Source organism: Mirounga leonina, unplaced genomic scaffold (assembly GCF_011800145.1).
Source record: "Mirounga leonina isolate KUSES-001 unplaced genomic scaffold, KU_Mleo_1.0 Mir_82, whole genome shotgun sequence".
Lineage (NCBI taxonomy): Eukaryota > Metazoa > Chordata > Mammalia > Carnivora > Phocidae > Mirounga > Mirounga leonina.
The window spans coordinates 4,887,364-4,909,117 of NW_023270825.1; the positions used below are offsets into that span (position 1 = coordinate 4,887,364).

The 21,754-nt window shown below is 52.6% G+C and overlaps 1 protein-coding gene across 1 annotated transcript in view; it reads right to left on the minus strand.

Annotated features, from left to right (window-relative positions):
- The window catches only part of EVL (Enah/Vasp-like), a 74,303-nt gene that overhangs the window by 31,268 nt on the left and 21,281 nt on the right, over positions 1-21,754 (minus strand). Inside the window, exon 3 of the mRNA XM_034992889.1 lies at positions 17,360-17,537. Within this exon, the coding sequence (XP_034848780.1) occupies positions 17,360-17,537 (178 nt within the window). The remainder of the gene's footprint in view (positions 1-17,359; positions 17,538-21,754) is intronic.

The window sequence follows — 21,754 nt, forward strand, 5'->3', positions numbered from 1 at the left end:
TCCACCATCCTCTGAGGCCTGCTCTGGGCTTGCGCAAGGGAATGCTCTTCCTGTGAGCCCTGCCCGGCCTGGCGTCCAGGCTGCCTTTTATTAGAGCCGTGTAGGTGCTTGTCTGCGCCCCTGCTGGACTTCGAGCACCTTGCATAAGACAAACACCCTATATTTATGCTTCCACATCACCTTGTTGAATTCTCAAAACAATGTGATAAGCTGTTATTATTGCCCCGTGTAATAGATCAGAAAATGGAGTTTCAGAGGCATGAATCACCCATCTAGAGCCATCTAGAGCTGGGTCAAGCCAGGAGTCTTTCAGCTGTACCTTTCTGCCACCGACAACAGGGCCTGCATTGCTCTGAAGCTGGGAGACAGGCCGGCGTCTGTGTACTGTGGGTGCTGAGGCCGGCCTCCAGAGCAAACCATTGCGGACCCCACTCGGAAGGAGTCAGAGGTGCTCAGAAGCAAGAGCCATGGCGCCCGGGGAAAGAGATCCAGGCTGTGATTCTTCATCTCTGAAGATCTGCTTGGCAGGGAGGGGAGGCTGTGAAGGCCTGGGCCAGGTGGGGCTCCTTCCTCACAGCTCCGGGGCAAGGGCTCCATCTCAGGATGTCATACTCAAAGGCTGTCTGTCCTTCAGGACCTGGCCCTGCCTATTCTGCAGCCTCGCCTCCCACAGTGCCCAGGATGGGCGGTGCTCCTGTGAAGGGCGCCAGGCTCTGGCAAGTCTCTGTGCTTTGCACGCGTAGCTGCTCCCTTTGGAACTGTTTCTCTCTTCTCTCCTTGGCAAACTTCTCCCCACACTTTAAGACCCAGATCAGGCTTGCCTGCCGGCCCTATCCCCCTACCTCAGCCTGCGTGCCAGGCCTCCTCCCTCGTCTCCCGCAGGCCCTGCCTGCCCTCTGCCAGAGCACCTGCCACGCCGTGCCATCGAGTCTCCCTTCTCCCCCTGAGCCCCAGAAACCCCGGAACCTGCTTACTCATCTCTGTGTGCTGGGGCACGGCCCAGAATGGACGCTCCGTAAATGTCTGTGCATTCATTCATCACACAAATATCAGCGTGCGAAGCACACAAACCGCTCCCCTGGAACTTACGCAACCAAGACCTACATGTAAGGAGAACACAGCAGGGAAGAGAACGGAGGTGGCAGGCGACAGGTGACGTGTGAGCAGAGGTGAAGGAGCCACGGGCTCTTTGCGGGGGAACATTCTAGGCCAGAGGGACATGAGGTCTAAGAGCCTGTGTCAGGAGCATGAGGGGCGTGCACAGGGAAGCAACAAGGAGGCCGATGTGACGGGAAGTCAGTGGGTGAAGCAGAGTCGGGGGAGCTGGGCTAGGAAGGTGCCAGGGCTGAATAGTCCACGCAGGCCTTACTAAGGATTTGGGTTTGATTCTGAATAAGACTAGAAGTCTCTGGAGAGTCTTTTTTTTTAGATTTTTAAAAAATTTATTTATTTAATTGACAGAGAGAGAGAGAGACAGAGACAGAAACAGAGGCAGCAAGAGTGGGAACAAGCAGGAGGAGTGGGAGAGGGAGAAGCAGGCTTCCCGCTGAGCAGGGAGCCTGACGCGGGGCTCGATCCCAGGATCCCAGGATCATGACCTGAGCCGAAGGCAGACGCCTAACGACTGACCCACCTAGGCGCCCCTCTCTGGGGAGTCTTGAGCAAAGACTGACCTGACCTAGACTTGAAAAGACCAATGTGCTTGCACATGAAGAACAGACTATCATGGGCTGAGCGTAGAAGCAGGCAAATCATGTAGGTGTCCACTGTGAAAACCCAGTCATGTGCTGAGTGAATAAAATGGGAGAATGAGGGCAGGAAGCAAACAGGTGGGGGACAGGGCCTCAAATGCTCACACCCTGTCCTCTCCAGAAACTGCAAGTCATACTTCAATTTCAGCACTTCGGTTCCTGAGTCCTTGTGACAATTACTTACTAAGAGATACGAGCTGGCTCCTATCCTGTATGAGCTAAACTTGGCAGAAGGCTGACCTGTGAAATGATCATTCTTTAGGAAAGAAATAGATGCTAGGTGAGAAAACAGAACAGGGATGCTAATGAATTTTTGACGTCTTTCAGAAGACACAGGCGTTTGGCCACAGAGATGGGCCAGGCTGAGTGCCTGTAACTGTCCACTTATGATCAAGCTGGGCTATCAGGTAGAAAGTGTGGAGGCCACCGGCTGACCAGAGTCTCTTCTGAGAGGCAATCTGTGTGATGGGAGAGACCTGAACTGGCAATCAGGAGGCTGGGGCTATGTCCCTCCCTGCTCTGAGCCTTCATTTCCTCATCCGTAAAGTGGGGACAACAATCCTAATTTCTCCCTGCCGGTCCCAGAGGATGCTGTGAAGACCCAGTGGGATGAGCAAGCACAACAGCGTGTGGGAAATGGGGGCATGTGCTCTCCTTGAGCAGCGGGTGGGTGAGCCCCTGGGGCACGTCACAGCTTCTCCCACACCCAGTGTAATGACTCTGCCATTGTTGAGGGATGAGGTCCTAGGGCAGTGTCCTGGGACTGGATGCTCCCAGGAACCATGACACTCCACTTGTATTCTCACGATGCTTTACAGCTGACAGATCACATTCCCATCTACTGTCTCACTGGGCCTTACCATAACTTTGTAGGCGGCTACCGCGTTCATGGTAAAGATGAGGAAACTGGGGCCGCAAACTGGGGCTTGCTCAAGGTTGCCCGGCTGCTCCGTGTGCTGGGCTGGCAGCATGGGCCTGCCACCCTGTCATCTGCCCCCAGAGTCTGTGTCATTTCTGCCAATCACCTGTACCAACCACAGGCTGTTCACTGTTCCCCAACCCCAGGCATATGGGCAGGAACCGGCGAGGCAGACCATGCAGCATCCCAAGCCTGGCTTGGGCCCTGGTGTGCAGGCCGTAGCTATGGAAAACCAAAAGCCCCAAAGAAATCTGCCCACTAGTGTTAGGGAGAACATCCTGGGGCTGGTGGAAGGGGGTCTTTTTTCTCTGGGAAGTGAACTGCAAACAAATCAGCAGTTCTTGAAAGGAAGACAATGGTGGGATGTTTGGAAATCAGGGGCCCCCAGGAAGGATACAAAGTGCTGTCAGTGGGCAGAGGGAGACCCCAAGTTCAGGCAGAGCTTCTTCCCAGAGCCAAGATTTGAAGTCCCAAATTGGCTGCTCCCACCCCCCTCAGTCCCAGCGTCACAGCTGGGTTCAAGCCCCGCCCCCCCCTTACCATCCCAGTCCTGCATCCTGGCCTCCCTCTGTGTCCCGAAGCAGGGTGGTCAGCATCACCACAGGAGTTGATATTGTTAGTTAACTTTTCAAATATGAAAAAAAAAAGGGGTAACTTCAAACTGTTATAGTAATTTCCAGGTGACAAAGCATGTCCCGTTACCCTCACAACAACCCTGTGAGGTAGGTATGAACCCGTCGTACAGAGGGAGAAACGGTCTCAGAAAAGGACCGTGGCTTGCCCAAGGGCACGCAATTGGCATAAGCAGTGCTTGAACCCACATCCACCCGACTCCACGTCCGACGTGCACACACCTCAGGGCTGCAAACAACGTAGGTCCTCGAACACGAGGCTGCTGGCCGAGGAAGGTGCGCTCCTTTGTTTAGGGGTGGTGGTAGGCGGGCCAAGGTGACGGGTGCGATTTCTGTGTGAGACAATTCTATTTGCCATGTCCCTCAATCACAGATAGCACCCCTCACCTTGCGCCCAGTTTCACAGGCTTGCGAGCGATGCTGGTTCAGGACTGCCGTCTTGGTCTGCAGACGATGGCGTGATGATGCCAGGAAGGGCCAGGCTACGTGAGGCACACAGCACAGACATGGGAACGAAGTGGAGAGCTCCCCGACTCCAGGGCGCTGGAGAGTGAGGAGCAAGATGCCTGCCCTCGAAGGGTTCACAGTCTAGACCGAGTGGGACAGATGGCTGCGTGTTGGGAGCCGAGGAGCGAGCCCCGAGGTCCTCTGGGGCGCCGGGAGTCTCCCCCGGCACGGCACCGCGAAGGAGGGGTGGGCCTGCAGCACACACACAGGGGAGGACCCAGGAGTGCAGCACTGAGAGGGGACAGCACGGCACAGTTGGTGCGACTCACGCACATGGGATGAGGAGAATGTAAGCAGGCTTGCTGACCTGGCCCGGTTCTGCAGAAAGGTCATGCTGGAAGCGCCAGCAGGAAGGACAGGTTGAAGAAGGGAAGAGAGGCTGACCAGTTAGGGTCCTGCTACGAGGCTTCAGGGGACATACAGGGAGCATATGGGATGAGTCAGAGATGTGACGGGGTGGGGCACAGTGGACACCTTCATCAGTGTAAACTGGTGCAATGGAGCATGGGATTGGGGGCCTGTGCTGAGCCCCAACACACGGCAAGCCCCTGTGTCTTGATTTGCTCATTCAACCTAGTATGGATACAACAAGAGCTCCTAAGTTAGACAGTGTGCTGGTTTCTAAGGGTCCAGAGACAAACAGGACACTTAATGACACCCAACCCGACTGGATTCCCATGGGACAATGTCAAGTGGTGTGAACCTTGGTGATGGAGGCAGGAGGAAAGCAGGGTGGTAGGGGTGATGAGGCTGCCAAAGTGGCTGGGAAGGCTTCATCTGAAGGGGAACTTCCAGACAGGAGGAGCGGGGCCTGAAAGTGTGGGGAGGTGAGCAGGACGACCCCAGGGGCATTCCGGGAAGTGTGCTGACGAGCAGGTGTAACTGGGCACGGCTGTCCCGCCGTCTGTGACTCTTGAGCACAGAGCCTAGTCAGGAACCAGCCACCAGCAGGCAGTCAGGAAGGAGGGGGTAGGACGTGGGAGGAAGTTCGTCATTCAGGTGGGGCCCGGAGGGGTCACAGGTGAGGCAGAAAGTGCCAACGGCCTCAGCAGGCGGGAGATGAAGACAGCCAAGTGTTTTTCTGAGGGGAAAAGGGAGGTCATTTTCCACAGAAAGGTTTGTGAGAAGTGCAATTCAGCCCTAAGTCTAAGAAGCTATGAAGTGGAACAGTGTGAAGAAATGGAGCTGGGCTGTCTTCGTGAGGAGGGGGTCTAGAAGTCCCCTGCTGGGCCTCTTTCCCATGCCTGTGTCACTGCTGTGTGGGGCATCGGCTAAGGACATGGGACGCTGGGAAAGCCAGGAGAACGTTCCTCGTCCAGCCCCAGGACAATCAGATCTCGGGATGTACCAATGATGTCGTTACAAGCAACCAAGAGAGGAAAGGATATTCCATTACATTCCTTGAGGCCAATGAAAATATTCCATCATGTGTTTTAATTCACTCCACGTGGATTTCCACTAAGCTACTAGGTTTTTCTTCTTTTTTTCAGAGCCCAAATGGATAAAATAGATAAAGTGGGACACTTCCTGGTTGCGGCAGGGTGAGGTCCCTGGCATACCTAGCTGGACCCTTGGAACTCCTCAAAATAACAGTTTGAAACTCACTATATTCCACCCCGAAACTATAAACAAAATTGCCTTCCACTCTACTGCTTTTGTTCCAGCCCCTGCCCAGCCCTCCAACACCAGGCTTTAACATTCTGGGGCATTCCTGGGTCTAGTCTGTGCCTCAGGCCTGTAAGGGCACTTTACAGCCTGTAAAGTGCCTTCTAGCACTGAGTTGGGTACATGAGGCATGAACTCCTCATTTCTAGACAGCCAGCCTTCAGAACTCCTGCCGTCAGCACTGTGCTTTTCTGGGCACCCTGGATGTCACTGAGATAGGCATCACCTGCTCATTTTACAGATGAAGAGACTGAGGCTCAGAGGAACAGTCCTGCCGGAGACCAGACAGCCTATCTGACTTCATCCCGGCAATGCAGCCTCATGTTACCATCTGCCGGATAGCCGCTGTCCCAGGGAACCTGTCCTGCTACAGAAATCCGGATGCTGGGACCCATGTACTCCAGTGTACCCCCTGGGGAAGAGGCTCCTTCCTCCAGCTCTGGGTACAACGGCTGCCCACCGGAAGTGTTCATGGGCCCCAGACCCCGGAGATCTGTGTGGAAGGCCTCATAACCACTGTGGGGTTTTCTTTTCTACCCTTCCTGATACATTCTGGCTCAGTCACAACATGAAGTTTGGCCAGTCTCCCCACGCCCCCGCCCCCCATCATTCCTAGTGACCTACTGGGAGAGGCCATGACTTTGGCATAGTTGGAGGTTGCTGGATCTTCTGATTTCAAAAGTTTCTTGGGGTCTTAGCGGGCGTTTGAGAAGTGAAGCTCTGTTTTGGTCTGGGGCCTCTCCATTCCGTCCTGAGTTGACAGTAGGAAAGGTGAGGCCCTGGGCTCCTTGCGGCTAAAATGGGGAAGGGCCTGCCAGCAAGGGCAGGCTGTTCTACCACCAGGAACATCTGACTCAATGTCATCAGAACCAAAAGGGAAAACAGTGGACAAATGAAGCTATCCCAAGCCTTCCTGAGCACTGACTTTCACATTCCTCAGGTCTCTTCTGAAAGAACCCCTGGTCCTAGGTCCCAGGGAAAACCCTTTTTTAGGAAGGAACAGGAGTATCAAACCTGGGTCTCTGGGGCTAGTAGGAGAGACCTCGGGAGCAGCCCCAGCTCTGCTCCTGACTTTCTGTGTGACCTGCAAGTCCCTCCCTCCCCAGGCTTCAGTTCTGTCATCTGCAGAATGTATACTCTGTTTCATGACGCCCAAGGCTCTCTCCCTGTTCCCACTCATTGGCCATTCTGGGCCTCAACCATGTCTTCCACGCCAGCAGTGACTTCAAGGGGGAAGCTTTTCTCAGAAATTCCCTCCACCAGCTGGCTGGATCCCATCAACCTGGGGTCTCGGTTCAGGTGTCACTAGGGCCCTACTGTTCTGGAACAGTGGGAGATGGGAGATACAGCGATTGTGGTAAATTCTGAGAGAACCTCAAGTAGTCTAACAGAAGTGTGCTGGACCTGGGGACGAAAGGTGAAACAAGGCTGTAGGCAGCCGGAAGGAAACCAGCTGTATTTACTGGACACCTGTAAGAGTCTTACACAGGAGCGGTGTCTGGTAATCCTCCCACAGTCAGGGTATTATATCCACTTTATAGATGGACTGACTTGCTGTAAGCAGTAGAGTAGAAATTTGAGCCCACGTGTGGGGAACAGCACAGCCAGAGGGCATGGAAGCTCCTTCCGCCTCCCCTGCACCTCGCCCTCGGCATCTCACCCATCGGGCTCCTCCTGAGCTATGTCCTTTATAATAAACCAGTGATCTTGCAAGTAAAATGTTTTCCTGAGTTCTGTGAGCCATTCTCACAAATTAATCAAACCCTAGGGGGTTGTGGGAACCTCCGATTTACAGCCTGTTGGCCAGCCCCATGGGTGACAACCTGGGCTTAACTGGCGTCTGAAGTGGCTGGTGGGGCCGTCTTGGGGGACGGAGCCTTAACCTATGGGGTCTGACGCCACCTCCTGGCGGATGGTGTCAGGACTGAGTTAGGTTGTAGGACATAGGACACCCTGCTGGCCCCACCGGACTGCTTGATGTGCGGAAACCGCACACATCTGGTGTTAGCCGTGAAGGACCGTGGGCAGAGGAGACACACAGGAGTGTGACAGGAGTGGCCTTCCTTCCACTAAGGGACTCTGGTGCCAAAATGGACATTCTTCCCGTTGTGCCAGGTTGTTTCCACCACACCTCCTTGCTCAGGGAGGAGAAGAGAAAAGTGAGCTAATCCAGCTCCTCTTACTGCCTGGCCAAAGGCTTGCTTCCTCCCTCTGGGGCTCAGTTTCCTCCGCTGTAAGATGGGCACAGACATGTGACAATCACATGAGACACCAGCTGCGATCAAGAAGGAATGAGTCTGGTTTTCACAGAACTTCTGGCCCACCCTTCCAGACTCAATAGCCTCTTTTTATTACAAACATTTTATAATGTTCCTTGTGTTATCGTCAGTGAGAGTCATAGGTTGTATAACCTACCTACATAAATTAGAAAAAAAATAATGCCTTCAGTGTACTGTAAAGGAGAGGAAGAGAGGAATGATTCGTATCAAAGCGCACACGGCAGGCTGTAAGCACCAGGCCTGACTACACTAGGAGACGCGGTCGCTCGATGCCTGCACCTTGCCCAGACTCACAGTGACCAAGGGGAGCCGGCTGGATGACAAACAATCTCTCAAGTGACAGTGCTCCCAAAACAGAAAATAATTCTTGGTAAAGTTACAAACAAAATAAAGCACAATTTTCTTTTGAAGTATGTGGTAGTTGCATTCCTAGAAAATTCAGCACATTAAACCTGATTAAAGGAAAAAGGAGTACTTTTTCTTAAAACAGAGCTAAGTTCTGGCTCAGATAAAGTTTTTTACCTCCATGTGCTCAGTGGGACATGCAAAGGCCTGCCGTGCACACTGCAAGACGTCCAGCACTCGTCACCGAGTCCCTGTGTCTCAGCTGTCCCTGCTGAGAACGGCTTGTCTAGTCCAGCCCCGCCACTACAGCTCTAGACTACACGAGGGCTGGAGCTGGCCTGAAGTCACGTGGAAGGCCGTGGTGGACCGGGCCAAGAACCGGACTCCTAATGTCTAGGCCCGGCTCCTCCACAGGCTCAAGCGAACTCCTGGAGGGTCAGGTGTTCCCAGAACTCAGACACTGAACAGGAGAGACACTTTCCTTACTTAGTGGGACTTGGCCAAGCTGATCACCAACACAGACCTTCATACCTGTGCTGTGCAGGATGCCTTCATACCTGTGCTGTGCAGGATGCCTCACACCCATTACCTCCCCACACTACCCCGCTGGTAGGCACACATGCCACCCACCTTACAGACGAAGAGTCTGAGGCCCAGAGAAGGGAACTGATTGGCTCAGGGTGCCTGTCGGTTAAGTGTCATGCCAGGCCCAGCATCCAGGTTTGCTGACTTCCCCAGCACCACGGCCTCTTAGTCCCTGAACGGACGGCAGCTCACCCAGCGCCACACAGAAAGGGCTGTGACCGGCCGCTAGCCTGGTAAGAGACCTCGGGGGGACAACTGACACGCCACGCTTCCAGGACTCTGGATCATGACCTGAGCCGAAGGCAGACACTTAACTGACTGAGCCACCCAGGCGCCCCTAAGCTCATTTCTAAACATAAGTAAATATAAACACGTAGCTCAGCGAGGGAGTAATTTACCTGCACGGGTGGTTTTCCGAGGGAGCGGCTGCATCTCTTCCCCGGGGTACATCCGGGAATCATTCAGGAGGTGCTGTCTCCAATGAGCACCAGACCCCAACAGTACAGAACAAAGATCACTACTATTCCTGTTTTCGTTCCTATGACTTTTAACGAACGCGTAGCTACTTCACGCCCACCGTAACGGGAGCTTCTCAAGGATTATGAAAAGTTGTCCACGGAGAGGGAAAAAGAGGGGTGAGAACCGAGGGGAGCAGACCCTGCAGCGGCCTGGAGCACTGCACCCTGCTGGGGTGCGGGGGGCCTCCTGCTGACACACATGGGCCACTGCAACAGACAGCATCACGTTCCCTGGGATTTTCACGAACAAACCACGGGGCCAACGCCACCAATTGGGAGGCATGACCTGGGAAATAACTCATGGGTTGGGACAGAATTGTCAGCATTAACAAATAGAAGAAAAGGAGCACCAAAGCCAGGGATCCGATCAAAGCTGAGAAGTAACGGCCAAGAGCTTGACAGAGAGGAAGGAGATTCAAATAACCACCACCCAACAAACAGAAGAACTTGAAGAGTAGAGTCCTCTGGGTGGGACTGAGGAACGCAGAGGCTGGTAACTCCCGCCTGCGTCCCCAGCCCAGCCCCCCTGAAAAGATCACAGTGGGTTTTCAAAGAACGTATGTTTATCGGGCACATACTGTGTGTCAGGAACTGCTCTGGGCACTGTATAGGGATGAGCACAGCTAATCCTCAGGACATCCCATGAGGCATGATGTGATGACTAACATTCCATCTTTACGGTTCCGAAGCCTGTGCACAGAGAGATCAAGCAGCTTGCTCCCCATACCTATACGATTCACACCACAGAGGGCACCGGACTCCCAGCTGTGAGCACAGAGATGGAAAAGAGGCGACCCCTGTTCTCAGGGGCGTGCATTCAGGCACTCAGCACTCTACAGCTTGTTCTGGGTGCTGTGAATGTGGAAGCACGGTGAAGGTGCTGGGGTGCTTTGGGGACATGATGGACGTGACCCTGCCTCTCACAGCAGCCAGGCTTGAGCATTACGTTGGCAAAGGCAACGTGGACAGGGAAGCTCCAGGAGCATGGAAAGGGGCACGAGAGGTGCAGACTGGGGAGCGGGGTGGCGTACAGGAGTTCCAGTGAGAGAGAAAAGGTAAGTACACAAGGAAGCACAAAAAAGGAAGAATGAATAAAGAGAGGCCAGAGGTGGGAGCTGAGAAGGTGGAGGAGGGCTTCTGGAGGAGGGCTGAGCTGGATGGGCAGGGTTGGGGAGGGCAGAGCTGGGGAGGGCAGGGTGGGATGGGCAGGGCTGGATGGGCAGGGCAGGGAGGGCAGGGCTGGATGGGCAGGGTAGGGAAGGCAGGGCTGGGAGAAGTAGAGATGGAAAGAAACATCCCCAGGGAAGGAGCAATATTTGAAAAAGCTTGGCATCAACCCCTGTGATGTCTGCCCTTTCTAGATTTGTCCTTGGCTATGTGCCCTTATTCTACTGGTTGCATAGCGTTTGAAAAGACCACAAGCTCATCAGAAGGCTCTCCGTGTGCCCTTCTTGTCACTTTTGATATCCTTTCTTCTTCTTTTTTTTAAAGATTTATTTATTTATATGAGAGAGAGAGAGAGAGCACGAGCGTGAGTGGGGGCGGGGGAAGGGGCAGAGGGAGAGCGAATCTCGAGCACATTCCCCACTGAGTGCAGAGCTGGATGCAAGGCTCAATCTCACAACCCTGAGATCATGACCTGAGCTGAAATCAAGAGTTGGATGCTTAACTGACTGAGCCGCCCAGGCGCTCCTTGGTATCCTTTCTTCTTTTAAAAAGTATTCCTGAGATAATTTAAAATGGTAACATTTCCAGCCTGCTCAAACCCCAGAGCCACGGAATCCCGCCTCTCTGGTTTCTGTCCATTTTTAAGGCAGGGGACAGTAGGAGGGTGGGTGCCAGGGCCAGCAGGCATTAGGGAAATGCCCTGGCCAGACGTGCCCTTGAAGAGAGGGAGAAGGGTGAGGGGGGCCAGTGCTAACTGGGAAGCCACCCCACCTGCCATCTGCACTTCTGGGAGAATCTAGGTCTTCTAACTCTGAGATCACCCTTCCCTCCTTTAAGAAGCCAGATGAAGGAACAGCGAAGGAATCTCTCTGCAACCTACCACCACGACTCTAGATACTGAACTTGAACAAGTTCCTCCAGTGGAAGCAGAGGTCCAGGGAATAAAAGACAGTGCAAGAGAGGATTTTCTTCTGCGGCTGTGCAGACACGAGGAACAGTAACAATGCCTAAAACACACACAACGCAGACCCGACTTCACAGGGGCCTGCCGGGCAAGGTGCATTTATGATCTACCCCATGCCTGATTCCCACCACATGACGCCAGACTGCCTCCACTCATCTGCCCAAGCAAATACAAGATCCCGTTGTCCTTTGAGGATGCACACACTTTGGGAGTGGGAAGTCACGCAGGTGTGACTAAAGGTGCGGGAAGCCCACGCTCGACCACGCTGTCCTGCATCTAGTACATCCACTGCTGCAAATAACGGAAAAATGAAATTGCCAATTAACGTCTGCGAAATGTTCACCCATACTAGCAAACAAAAGCACAAACTGGAAGGATACGTTTTCCCTTGCCTTGTGCTTACTAGGATTAGCAAGAGTGTGAATGCCCAGTGCTGGCGAAGGCTGGGGCAGAGGGCGACTGCCATGCGTGCCAGGGAGGGTATCAACTAGTACACTCATTCTGGGAGGCATTTTGGCAAAACAGATCAAAGCTTTAAAAATGTGTATATTGTTTGACTCAGAAATATGCCCAAGAAGTAACTGGACAAGTGTGCAAGGATGCACCTGTATGACACACAGCAAGGATACAAATACTCACGTAAATGTACAAGAAGGTCCTCCATTACATGAACGTAACAGTGAAAAATGGGGACAGCTTTTAGGTTTAAAAGCAGAAGACTGGCGACATCATGGCGCATCGTCTTATGGCACCCAAATGTGATACTCTGGCCACTCAGACGGTGTGAAGATCTGACTGTCTTGGCATGGAAAGACATTCATAGCCTAGTGCTAAGTGTGAAAGGGTTACGGACAGTAGGTACAGATTATTTCCGATGAACAGCTATTCACTCACATATGAACACAAAAAGTTCTGGAAGGATGTATATGAGTGTCAACAGCACTCATCTCTGGGTTGTGGGATTACAGGCCACTTTTGTTTGCTTGTCTGTATTTTCTCTTTTCCATGATAACCAAGCACCGACTTACTCAGGGACCCCGGATGCGGAGGGGCCCTGCAAGAGGTGAAGAGGGCATCCCTCCACTCTGGTTTCCGCACAGGGCTCTTGCCTGCTCCCAGCAAGGGTCACAGCGACATGGTCGGTGAACGAGAACTCCCTCCTGCCCGACACTGCGCACAAAACTGCTAGGATTTACAGAGATCTGCTCAAGTCTGTAGCCCTCGTTCCCCAGATGGGGAAACTGAGGCCCACAGAGAGGTCCATGTTTAAGGTTACATGGTGGGTTGGAAGCAGGCTCACAGAGAAGCATGTAGAAGCTGTTGCATTTAGAAGGCTACTGAACTGTGAACTGGTATCTGCCGAGAATACGCTGCAGGGGGAGGAAAGCCGAGCCAAGCTGGGGTGTCCAAGTGCAGCCTGTAAACATTCCTCCCCCCCCGCCCGGTAACTGGCATTACCCAGGTGGTGGTGTGTTCCCACTAAAAACAGAACCCAGAGCAAGTCTAGGGAAATGCTTTCTGCAGCTGACGTCAGTGACCCAGCGGTTGTGATGATGTGGACCCAGGACACAGAAGCCCGAGTCTCCGGCCATCCTGTGAGCTGCTGTAATGTGCCGTGAGCTGTGCTCGCCGCCCAGCCCAAGCCCCTGCGATCCCCAAAGCGAGGAGACCACAGCTGGCCTTCCTCTATGACCTCCTGAGACGGAGTTGTAGAAAAAACACCGGATATCTAGCCAGAAGCCCGAAATTTGTGTCTCAGTTCCACCGCTAGGTTCTGGCAGACACGCTCCCTTTCTTAATCTCCCGTGCCCCCGCCTCCCCGTCCACATGAATGTGTGTAACATTAGCTGTGTAATTATCTCCTGGGGACAGAAGCCAAATTATAAGCACTTTAGAGTGTAAGGAAGTACTTCCTTAGCCAGACAAGGTCTTTCTGTGGCCCTCACCGCCCCCCGCCGAGGCTGTTTGATTAGTGTGGACCGCTCCTTGAGAAGGGCAGGGAAGGGGCATGTGGCAGAGGTAGCCTGGTAAAAAACAAAGTGCCCAGGCTTTTAAGAGAAAGTATAGATACTATTGTTATTACTCTGTGTCATCCAACCAGGCCAAAGAAGCCTCACTCTGAGTTCCTACCTTAGCACAGGCAACATCCTTGGCCATCACACCCCGTGACGCAGCATCCAGAACCCCAGAAAAGCTGAGCCTTACAGTGTGCGAGCCAAGCTCGGTGAAAAGCAGGGGCCAGCAGCCTGCATGGACAGCGGTGACCACAGCGAGGAGGAACCCAACATTTCCCCGACGGGGGCTACACGGAGGTAGTGCTCCTAAGACAGCCACCTCCTCCCACCCCCCAAAAGCACCTCCACACGTCAGTTCCTGCAGAAAAAGCCCCAATAACCCAGTGATTGCCCCCGGCCACTGGGATCATCCCTGAACCCAGAGATGGCGGGTCCCCAAGAGAACCCTAAGCTGGCTTTGCACCCCTGTCCTCCACCCAGGGAACTGAAACCACCGAGCTCCCGGGCGATTACTTTATTTATTTATTTTACTTGCTAAATGGACTTTAGGCTCTCTGGGTTGGGGCCTGAAGTTGACGAATGAGTCTCTGTAAGGCGCTGCTGAAGAAAAATGGATTTTGTGGCTACAAGGAACGATGTCAGTAAGCAGCTCTTCCAAGGGTCCTGTGCCTGACCATCACTTCCACGTAGGCATGAGGCAGCACAAATAGGACTGTGTTGTGCCCATTCTTTCTCTAGAATACCTTTGAGAATCCTGGCCGACAGTGAGCCCCACGAGGTGGAGAGAGGCAGGAAGGAACAAAGAAGGAGCACAGGCTCGTGGCTCTCTGCCGGTGTTCAGCACACGGACAGTGCAGACTGCTGAGTGAGCACAGTTCTGGGGTGGAATCACAGGGAAGTCATCTTCCTCCCTGAACCTCAGCTTGCTAACCTAGACGTCATCTGGGCCCTCCTCTAGCAGGGCTGTGGGGAGAGTCAGGGGAGAGGAGGGGGCGTGAAGACCATTCGCTACACAGTGCTCGGCATCCACGGTTTGCTCTGACGGGTGACTTTCAGGTTTGTATGTAGGCATCTGGTATCTGCCAGGCTCTAAAGACCCCAGAGGGGCCCCCACGCGCGGAGGTGGAGGTGGGAAATGCCCAGCAGGACTCAACGTGAGGAGACACCGAGTCTTAGAAGGCACAAGCCCAGAGGCCTGCCAGGGGGTGAGGCCTGCCAGCGAGGGGCGGGAGGAGCTGCAGGAGAGCACCGACTGGGCCCTTGAGTCCTCTCCGCAGCTCTGCAGTGGGACCGATAATCCTATGTTACCAGGAAGGAAACTGAAGCTTACAGAAAATGACCACGTTTAACAAGAACAAAAGCCAAAGAACCAATATTATTTGCGCTCCTATCACATACCAGGCACCAGATGCTAAGTGCTTTATCAACATCTCAAAATGAATCTTCGTAACAACCCTGGGAAGTTGGGTCTATTATCCCAGGGCCACAGGTGGCAGAACAAAGACTTAATATAAGATCTAGCTGCCCCCCAACAAATGCTTTTTATGCTACAGCCAACTGCCTCCCACCAAGGGCGGGTAGGCTGGGATTCCCCGACACAGAGGGCATTCACTAGAAAACACCACAGTGATCTGGCAGCATGGGGCCTTCTGCAGTGGCCGGTGGACAGAGGTGGGTGGGTCCACGTGGCACAGCCTCACCATGCAGGGGCACACGGCAGTCCCAGGCAGCCAGCGAGAGAGGTGAACCCTTCCCCGGGTGACTCCCGCAAACACAATGCTGAGGGAGAGAGACTGGGTACAAAGTGCACACCGTAGGAAGTATACACACAAGGAAGTTCAAACACAGGCAGAACTGCTCTGTCGTCTCAGAGCTGGCGTCCCCCTGTCCTGGGGGGACAGGTGGGAGGGCTATGGTCTCTCTGGGGACCTGCGGGGGGGGTGCTGGCATATACACGTATAAAAGCTCGTTGAGCCGCACACCCCCAGCTGCTGCACAGCCAGTAGGTCACACCTCAGGTGAAGGAAAAGCAAAACTCGCTCAGCGGGCCTGGATCTCCTTCCACCAAAGGTCATACCTGCAGAAGCAGGAGATGGGGCCTCGGCCAATGAACTGGGACAGGCCCCTGCTACTCACGGTGCGAGCTGCCAGTGAGGCCTCCCTCACACGGTGGGCCCACCCTTACCCCAGCAAGGGCATCCATCCAGCCCAAAGGAGGCAGAGGAGGTCGGAGTTCCTAGCTGCCTGGGCGAGTGACTTCCTCATAAAGATCACAGGTTTCTCGTTTGGAAATGAGGGTTGTATTAGCTAATATCCCTGTGACTATAGTAAATTTAATAAAGCAACTAGTAGTTTTTATTTAATGAGCAGTTGCTTCGCAAGGGTTAGTTGTCTGATTAAATTAAAACTTTGTTTTTGACCCTCAATGTGTCCACCTCTGCAGATCAAATAAAGCTGAGCTCTCACATCCTGGGGCAGGCGAGGTGGTTCAGATCAGAAACCTTAAACCCCGTTCACTTCACCAGGAAGTACAAGGCTCTTGGGTAGAAAACAGTTTAATAAACATGCTCCTGTCACTCAACACAGCTGTGCTCGGGCAGCTTCCCCACCATGTGTCCCAAGTCTCCCACAAACCGTGGAGCCTTGCTGAGGTGGGGAGAACACAAGCCCCCGTGCTGTGTGTGACCTGACCCATGGGGAGCATACTCAAAACGTGTCCTTTATTTACTTAGAAAAATTCTCCTAGAGTTCACATTGGGTCCCAAAGCTGCCATCTATCAGGCCCAACAGGCCTATAAAAGCCATCTCCCTCTAAGTACCGCATCCCCCACGTCCCACCCTGAGAGTGACACTACGGACAAGTGCCAACACCGGGTGACTGCTGTGTGCCGGGCAGCCTGCTAAGTATTGTACACTCTGCCCAATGAAACTTAAAAGCCACCCTCTATCACTGCCATCGGACAGGTAAGACAACTGAAGCCCCGGAAATGAAGTAACTCGTCCAAAGGATCCTCAGCCAGAGTGTGGCAGAACCAGGACTCAAACGTAAACCCTGTTCTCTACTAGCTCTACCAAGGTGAAGACCTCTAGCAAAGCGCAGGACCGTATCCGTGGACGTCAAGACACCTGGACCCTGGAAGGCTTCTGTGTTCCCTCTGAAGCTAAGGTTGTGAATTTCCAATAAAAGTCACATGCATTTTTGCCTTGCTTAGGAACTTTTGCTAGCCCCACCCTGCCCTGCTCCCTCCCGCAGGCCCACTGTCTACCCCAAGTCTCAAGCCTGCCCATGGTCTTCTAGGTCCTCGGGGCCCTTCGCTGTGAAGTTTCATGTCCAGCTTCTTTCCTGTGTGTGCCCGAGGCCCCAGAAACACTGTAGGGCACTCTCCCCCACACGCTGGGCTTTCAGGCCTGGATGCCTTTGCTGTCCCTCCTCTGCCTTGTAAGCTCCTCGCCCTTCCAAACCGCAGCCCAGATGTCCCTCTCTGTGTTCCCTAAGTAGTCCACCCATACCTGGCTGGAGCACTCACCACGACCCAGGTGTTAGCAGTTTACGAATCTATCTACTCAGGCGTGTCTTGAGCAGAAGGACGCCATCTATTCATTTCTTACCTGTCTGGCCAGTTTCTTACACTCAGTAAATATTTAGTAAAAGTTCATTAACAACATGAATGCTTGAATTCAACAGTAAATTGTTGCTCATTTCCTCCCACCTCTGCTAAATACATATTCTAGAATGCAGAAGGAAGATGACACACGTAAAACATATCAGGATATTTAGCTTCAGGAACACACCAGTACAAAGCTGTATCTCACAAATGGCAAGAAGATGTGAACACCATTCTCTCTTCCTTCAAACAGTTAATATGTCCCTTCAGGCTGGAGTCAGGCAGCAGGCCTCTCTGAGAACCCACGGAACATCAGCCCGACGCGGTTGTGGGGCTGGGACACCAGGGAGCCGGGGGAGGGCGGAGGTCAAGGAGAGGGGTCTCTGCCGAGACCAAGCCCCACTTACCTCCTTCTTGGGAATTCATGATGTTCAGGGCAAACAGCATGGCATTGGAGAACGTGGTCGCCTCTTCCTTACTTGCAAAGTTCAAGCCGTAGACCTGGCGGGCATCTCGCCACTGGTGGAAGGTCGGCGTTGCCTGATTGTACTTCAGTCCTTTCACGATTGAATAATTGATCACAACCTGGAGGGGAAAAGAGACAGAAATACGTGTAAATAAATACGAGGTAAGTAAGTGAGCTGGAGAGCGCGGCTCCAGGGCAGGGATACTGTGTCCCCTGGGGCTAGCAGAGGACAGGGAGGTGGGGTGGGGTCAGGAGAAGGTGACAGCACGGCCAGGCAGCTTTTCAATATGACCTACAGAACGGTGAGGGTTTGAGAACCAGCTATTTCATCTCACTAGCAATGCGGCAGTCACGCCCTCCAGAAGAGAGGCCTGAGCTGGGAGTCAGGTTCCCAGAGTCCAGGGGCTGGTCCCTCCTCCCAGCCATGTCACCCAAGGCGGTCACGGCACTTCTTAGGGGCCCAGTTTCTCCAATTATAAAATGGGGGTAACAATGCTTTACCAACCTAGTGGAGTTACCAGGAAGGCCACACTGCGATGCGTACCTCATCTAGATTTCTAGGCATGGAGACCCTAACGGCAGGAGTCTTCTAGCCCTATCTGTGCCTCCCATGGCCGTGTGCACAGTGTCTAGTACTTAGGATGCATTAATAAATGGGTTACTAATTAAAAGGATAGGTCAGAAAAGTTAATGTACCACACAAATGCACAGCATTATAAGTCAATCAACAAACCTCAACTGTCTGCAAGGAAAAAGCCAGGCCCAGCGGGGAAAGGGAAAGTAGACCAGGGCCAAGCCCAGAGCTTCGGGGGCTCCCAAGCAGTCGCGGCAGCTGCTTCAGGTCGGCCTGAGCTTGGAGCTACTCTCTCCGACATCTGACAGAGAAGGACTTCCAAGTTCTTCAAGGTGAGACGTAGTAAGTACGGCTCAGGGAAGGCAGGGGGAGGCCTGGAGTGGTTATTCTACTCGGAGTCGTGTGAACCAACCTCAAGGACTTATGAGCCATCAGTTTTCTGGCCTGGAAAGCAGGGATAGTGCGCCCTGACTGTGGCACGGCACCCCCATGGCCCGCTGGGAGAGCACACGGTAGGCTGTCAGTGAGTGCTAGGGATATGGCGAGCTCCCTACAGAGTCTGCCAGAGCCTGGGGGCAATGTGGTGGGAAGGACCTGCTTTAGGAGATGTTTAGGAGGACTGCTCAGACCTCCTCTGGCTCTGAGGTTCCAGGGTTCTGGGATCTGAAGCTGGAGACAGCTCTGTCTCCTATACCCCCGCCCCGGTCAGGAAGGGGAGCTCAGGAAAAGATTCAGAGATGCAAAGGGACGTGGCCAAGCCACCTTGCTAGTGGGCTGGGCACTAAGACGTGACCTCTGCTTTACCACTCTCTTCTACTCTCCATTCGGCTGCGCTGTTGGGTAAGGCCAGAGGACAGCAAATATGGCCAATATCCAGAACAGCTTTTTTTCTAGGTCTTGGCCAGGTGAAAGGTGGGTTTGGGTCATCCTATAGTGGAGAGAGAGAGAGTGCACGCTAGTGAGCAGGCGAGCCGAATCAGCTAAAGAAATGCAATTGTTTCACATCTTGACACAAGGAAATTTTGGCCAGCATCTATACCCAGGTTCCTGGGGTGGTTCTCTAGGTTTAGCTCCAGATCCTCAGGAAAACGGCTGGAGGTTTTGTGGCATGTATGCATGGTAAGGAGCATAGTGACCTCGGGTTAAAATGCTCTTAAGAGGAGAGCACACTCATGGTGGTGTAGAGACCAGAGGGAGGCAGCAGACCCTGTTCCTTTCTGCCACAGGAAGACCATAGCAGTTCTGTGTTCAAGCGTTTCCGTTTCTGGTGCTGCACTTTTAGTGGACATTACAAAACCAGAGCAAGCTGGAAGGAAATGTTTTCAATGGAACGAGGTCTGGAAACCACATTATATCAAGAATGGCTAAGAGATCTTGAAGCAAGATTAAAGAAGACTCCAGTGTGTCACGACTGCTGCGGATTGTCTATTTCAGTAAATGTTCGGTGCATACTTGAGAAGACTGTATATTCTACCATTGTTGGCTGTAGTTTCCATAAATGTAAATTAGGTCAATTTTTTATCTCTTTACTTTCTTTCTACTTGTTCAATCAGTTTCTTGGAGGTTATGAACCTTGGGTGATTAGAACCTCCAACTCTGCTGCTTCTGGATTTGTCTATTTCTGCCTTTAGAGCTGTCCAATTTTGCTTTATATATCTGAAGATATTAGATGTGTACAAATTTAGGATTGTTAGGTCTTCCTTTTCAATTGACTCTTTCATCATTGAAAACGTCCTTCTTTACCTTTAGTAATACTTCTTGTCTTAAAGCCTATTGTATTTAACATTAATATACTCACACCAGCTCCTTCTGGTTTGTAGGTTGTCCTGGTGTTTGTAAGGTTTGCCTTTTTCCACTCTCCCACGTTCAGCCTGTGTCCTTATCAGCTTTATTTTAAAAATAATTCTCCAAGCTTTGGAAGGACTGATCTGGACAGTTGCTGAAGGATAAGCTTATTGTATTTTATTTTATTTTAGAGTGAGAGTGTGTGAGAGAGAGAGAGTCTGTGAGCAGGGGGGAGGGGAGGGCCAGAGGGAGAGAGAGAGAATCCCAAGCAGGCTCCACCCTCAGCGTGGAGCCTGATGTGGGGCTTGATCTCACGACCCTGAGATCATGACCTGAGCCGAAATCAAGAGTTGGATGCTTAACCGATTGAGCCACCCAGGCACCCCAGGATAAACTTATTTTATTTATTTGTTTATTTTTTAAAGATTTTATTTATTTGACAGAGAAAGACACAGCGAGAGAGGGAACACAAGCAGGGGGAATAGGAGAGGGAGAAACAGGTTTCCCGCTGAACAGGGAGCCTGATGTGGGGCTCGATTCCAGGACCCTGGGATCATGACCTGAGCCGAAGGCAGACGCCTAACGACTGAGCCACCCAGGCGCCCCAGGATAAACTTATTTTAAAAGGTCCTTCTTTTTTTGCTCAAGAGCCCACAGGTACCATGTTTGGGGGAGGGGTGTAGGACTGAGGAGAGGGCCTTTCCTGTCTTTCAAGGAAAGGCTCTGCAACTCCAAACACTGTCCAGCATGCCTCTGAGGCCTCTGAGTACAAGTACTCAAGAACCCCCTACAAAAAAAAGAAGCTTAATGGTGGAAAACAATCTTCCTGACCAACACATTCACCTAGATCTAAAACCCCTTGGGGCGCCTGGGTGCCTCAATTGGTTGAGCATCCAACACTTGATTTTGGCTTAGATCATGGTCTCAGGGTCATGAGATCAAGCCCCGTGTTGGGCTCTACACTCAGCGGGGAGTCTGCTCGAGATTCTTTCTCCTCCCTCTTCCCCTAACCCTGTGCTCGCTCTCTCACTCTTTCTCTCAAATAAATAAATCTTAAAAAAAAAACAACAAAAAAACCCCTAGAACCCACTGGTTGGTGAAGGCTTCTGAGGTCTCATCTCATTCAAATCTCTACCCTTCAATGAAAGCATGTCCTTCCCAAAATTCTTACCAAGCAGCCTAGAGCTAGCTTGTGAGCTTGCAAAGCAACGCAGTCCACCCTCCAACAGTGTGCGTGGAAGAACGTGCTTCCGGCCATGGAGCTCCTACCTTTTTTTAAAGATTATTTATTTATTTATTTATTTGACAGAGAAAGACATAGCGAGAGCAGGAACATAAGCAGGGGGAGTGGGAGAGGGAGAAGCAGGGGGAGCGGGAGAGGGAGATGCAGGGGGAGCGGGAGAGGGAGAAGCAGCGGGAGTGGGAGAGGGAGAAGCAGGCTTCCCGTGGAGCAGAGAGCCCGATGTGGGACTCGATCCCAGGACTCCGGGATCATGACCTGAGCCGAAGGCAGAAGCTTAACGAATGAGCCACCCAGGCGCCCCATGGAGCTCCTATCTTCCTCCTGATAGTGTCCACACAGTATTCCTAGCCCTGTCTCAAGGGTACAAAGAAAAGCATGCCTTCTCCTCCCCACACAGCCCATCAGAGGTTTGAGGATGGTGGCCCTGCCCTCTTCAGTTTTCTTCTCTCCTAGGAAGTATCTCTTGTGCCCCCTTCAGCTGTTCCACAGGGGACGCTGCTGGCAGACCTCTCACCAGACCAGACGCCCTTCCCCTTACAGAGTCCAGCTTGTGGCACTTGTGTTCGGTCCCAACGTTCTTGGTGTAGTCTGACCAGTGCACAGCAGAGCAGGACTATAATCTCGCTTCTTCTGGACCTCTACCGTTAATTCAGCCTGGAAACTCACTAACGTTTTTCGTGGCCATAACTCATTCCAAGCTAAAAATCTTTTCATATTTTTTCACCTGTAATGTG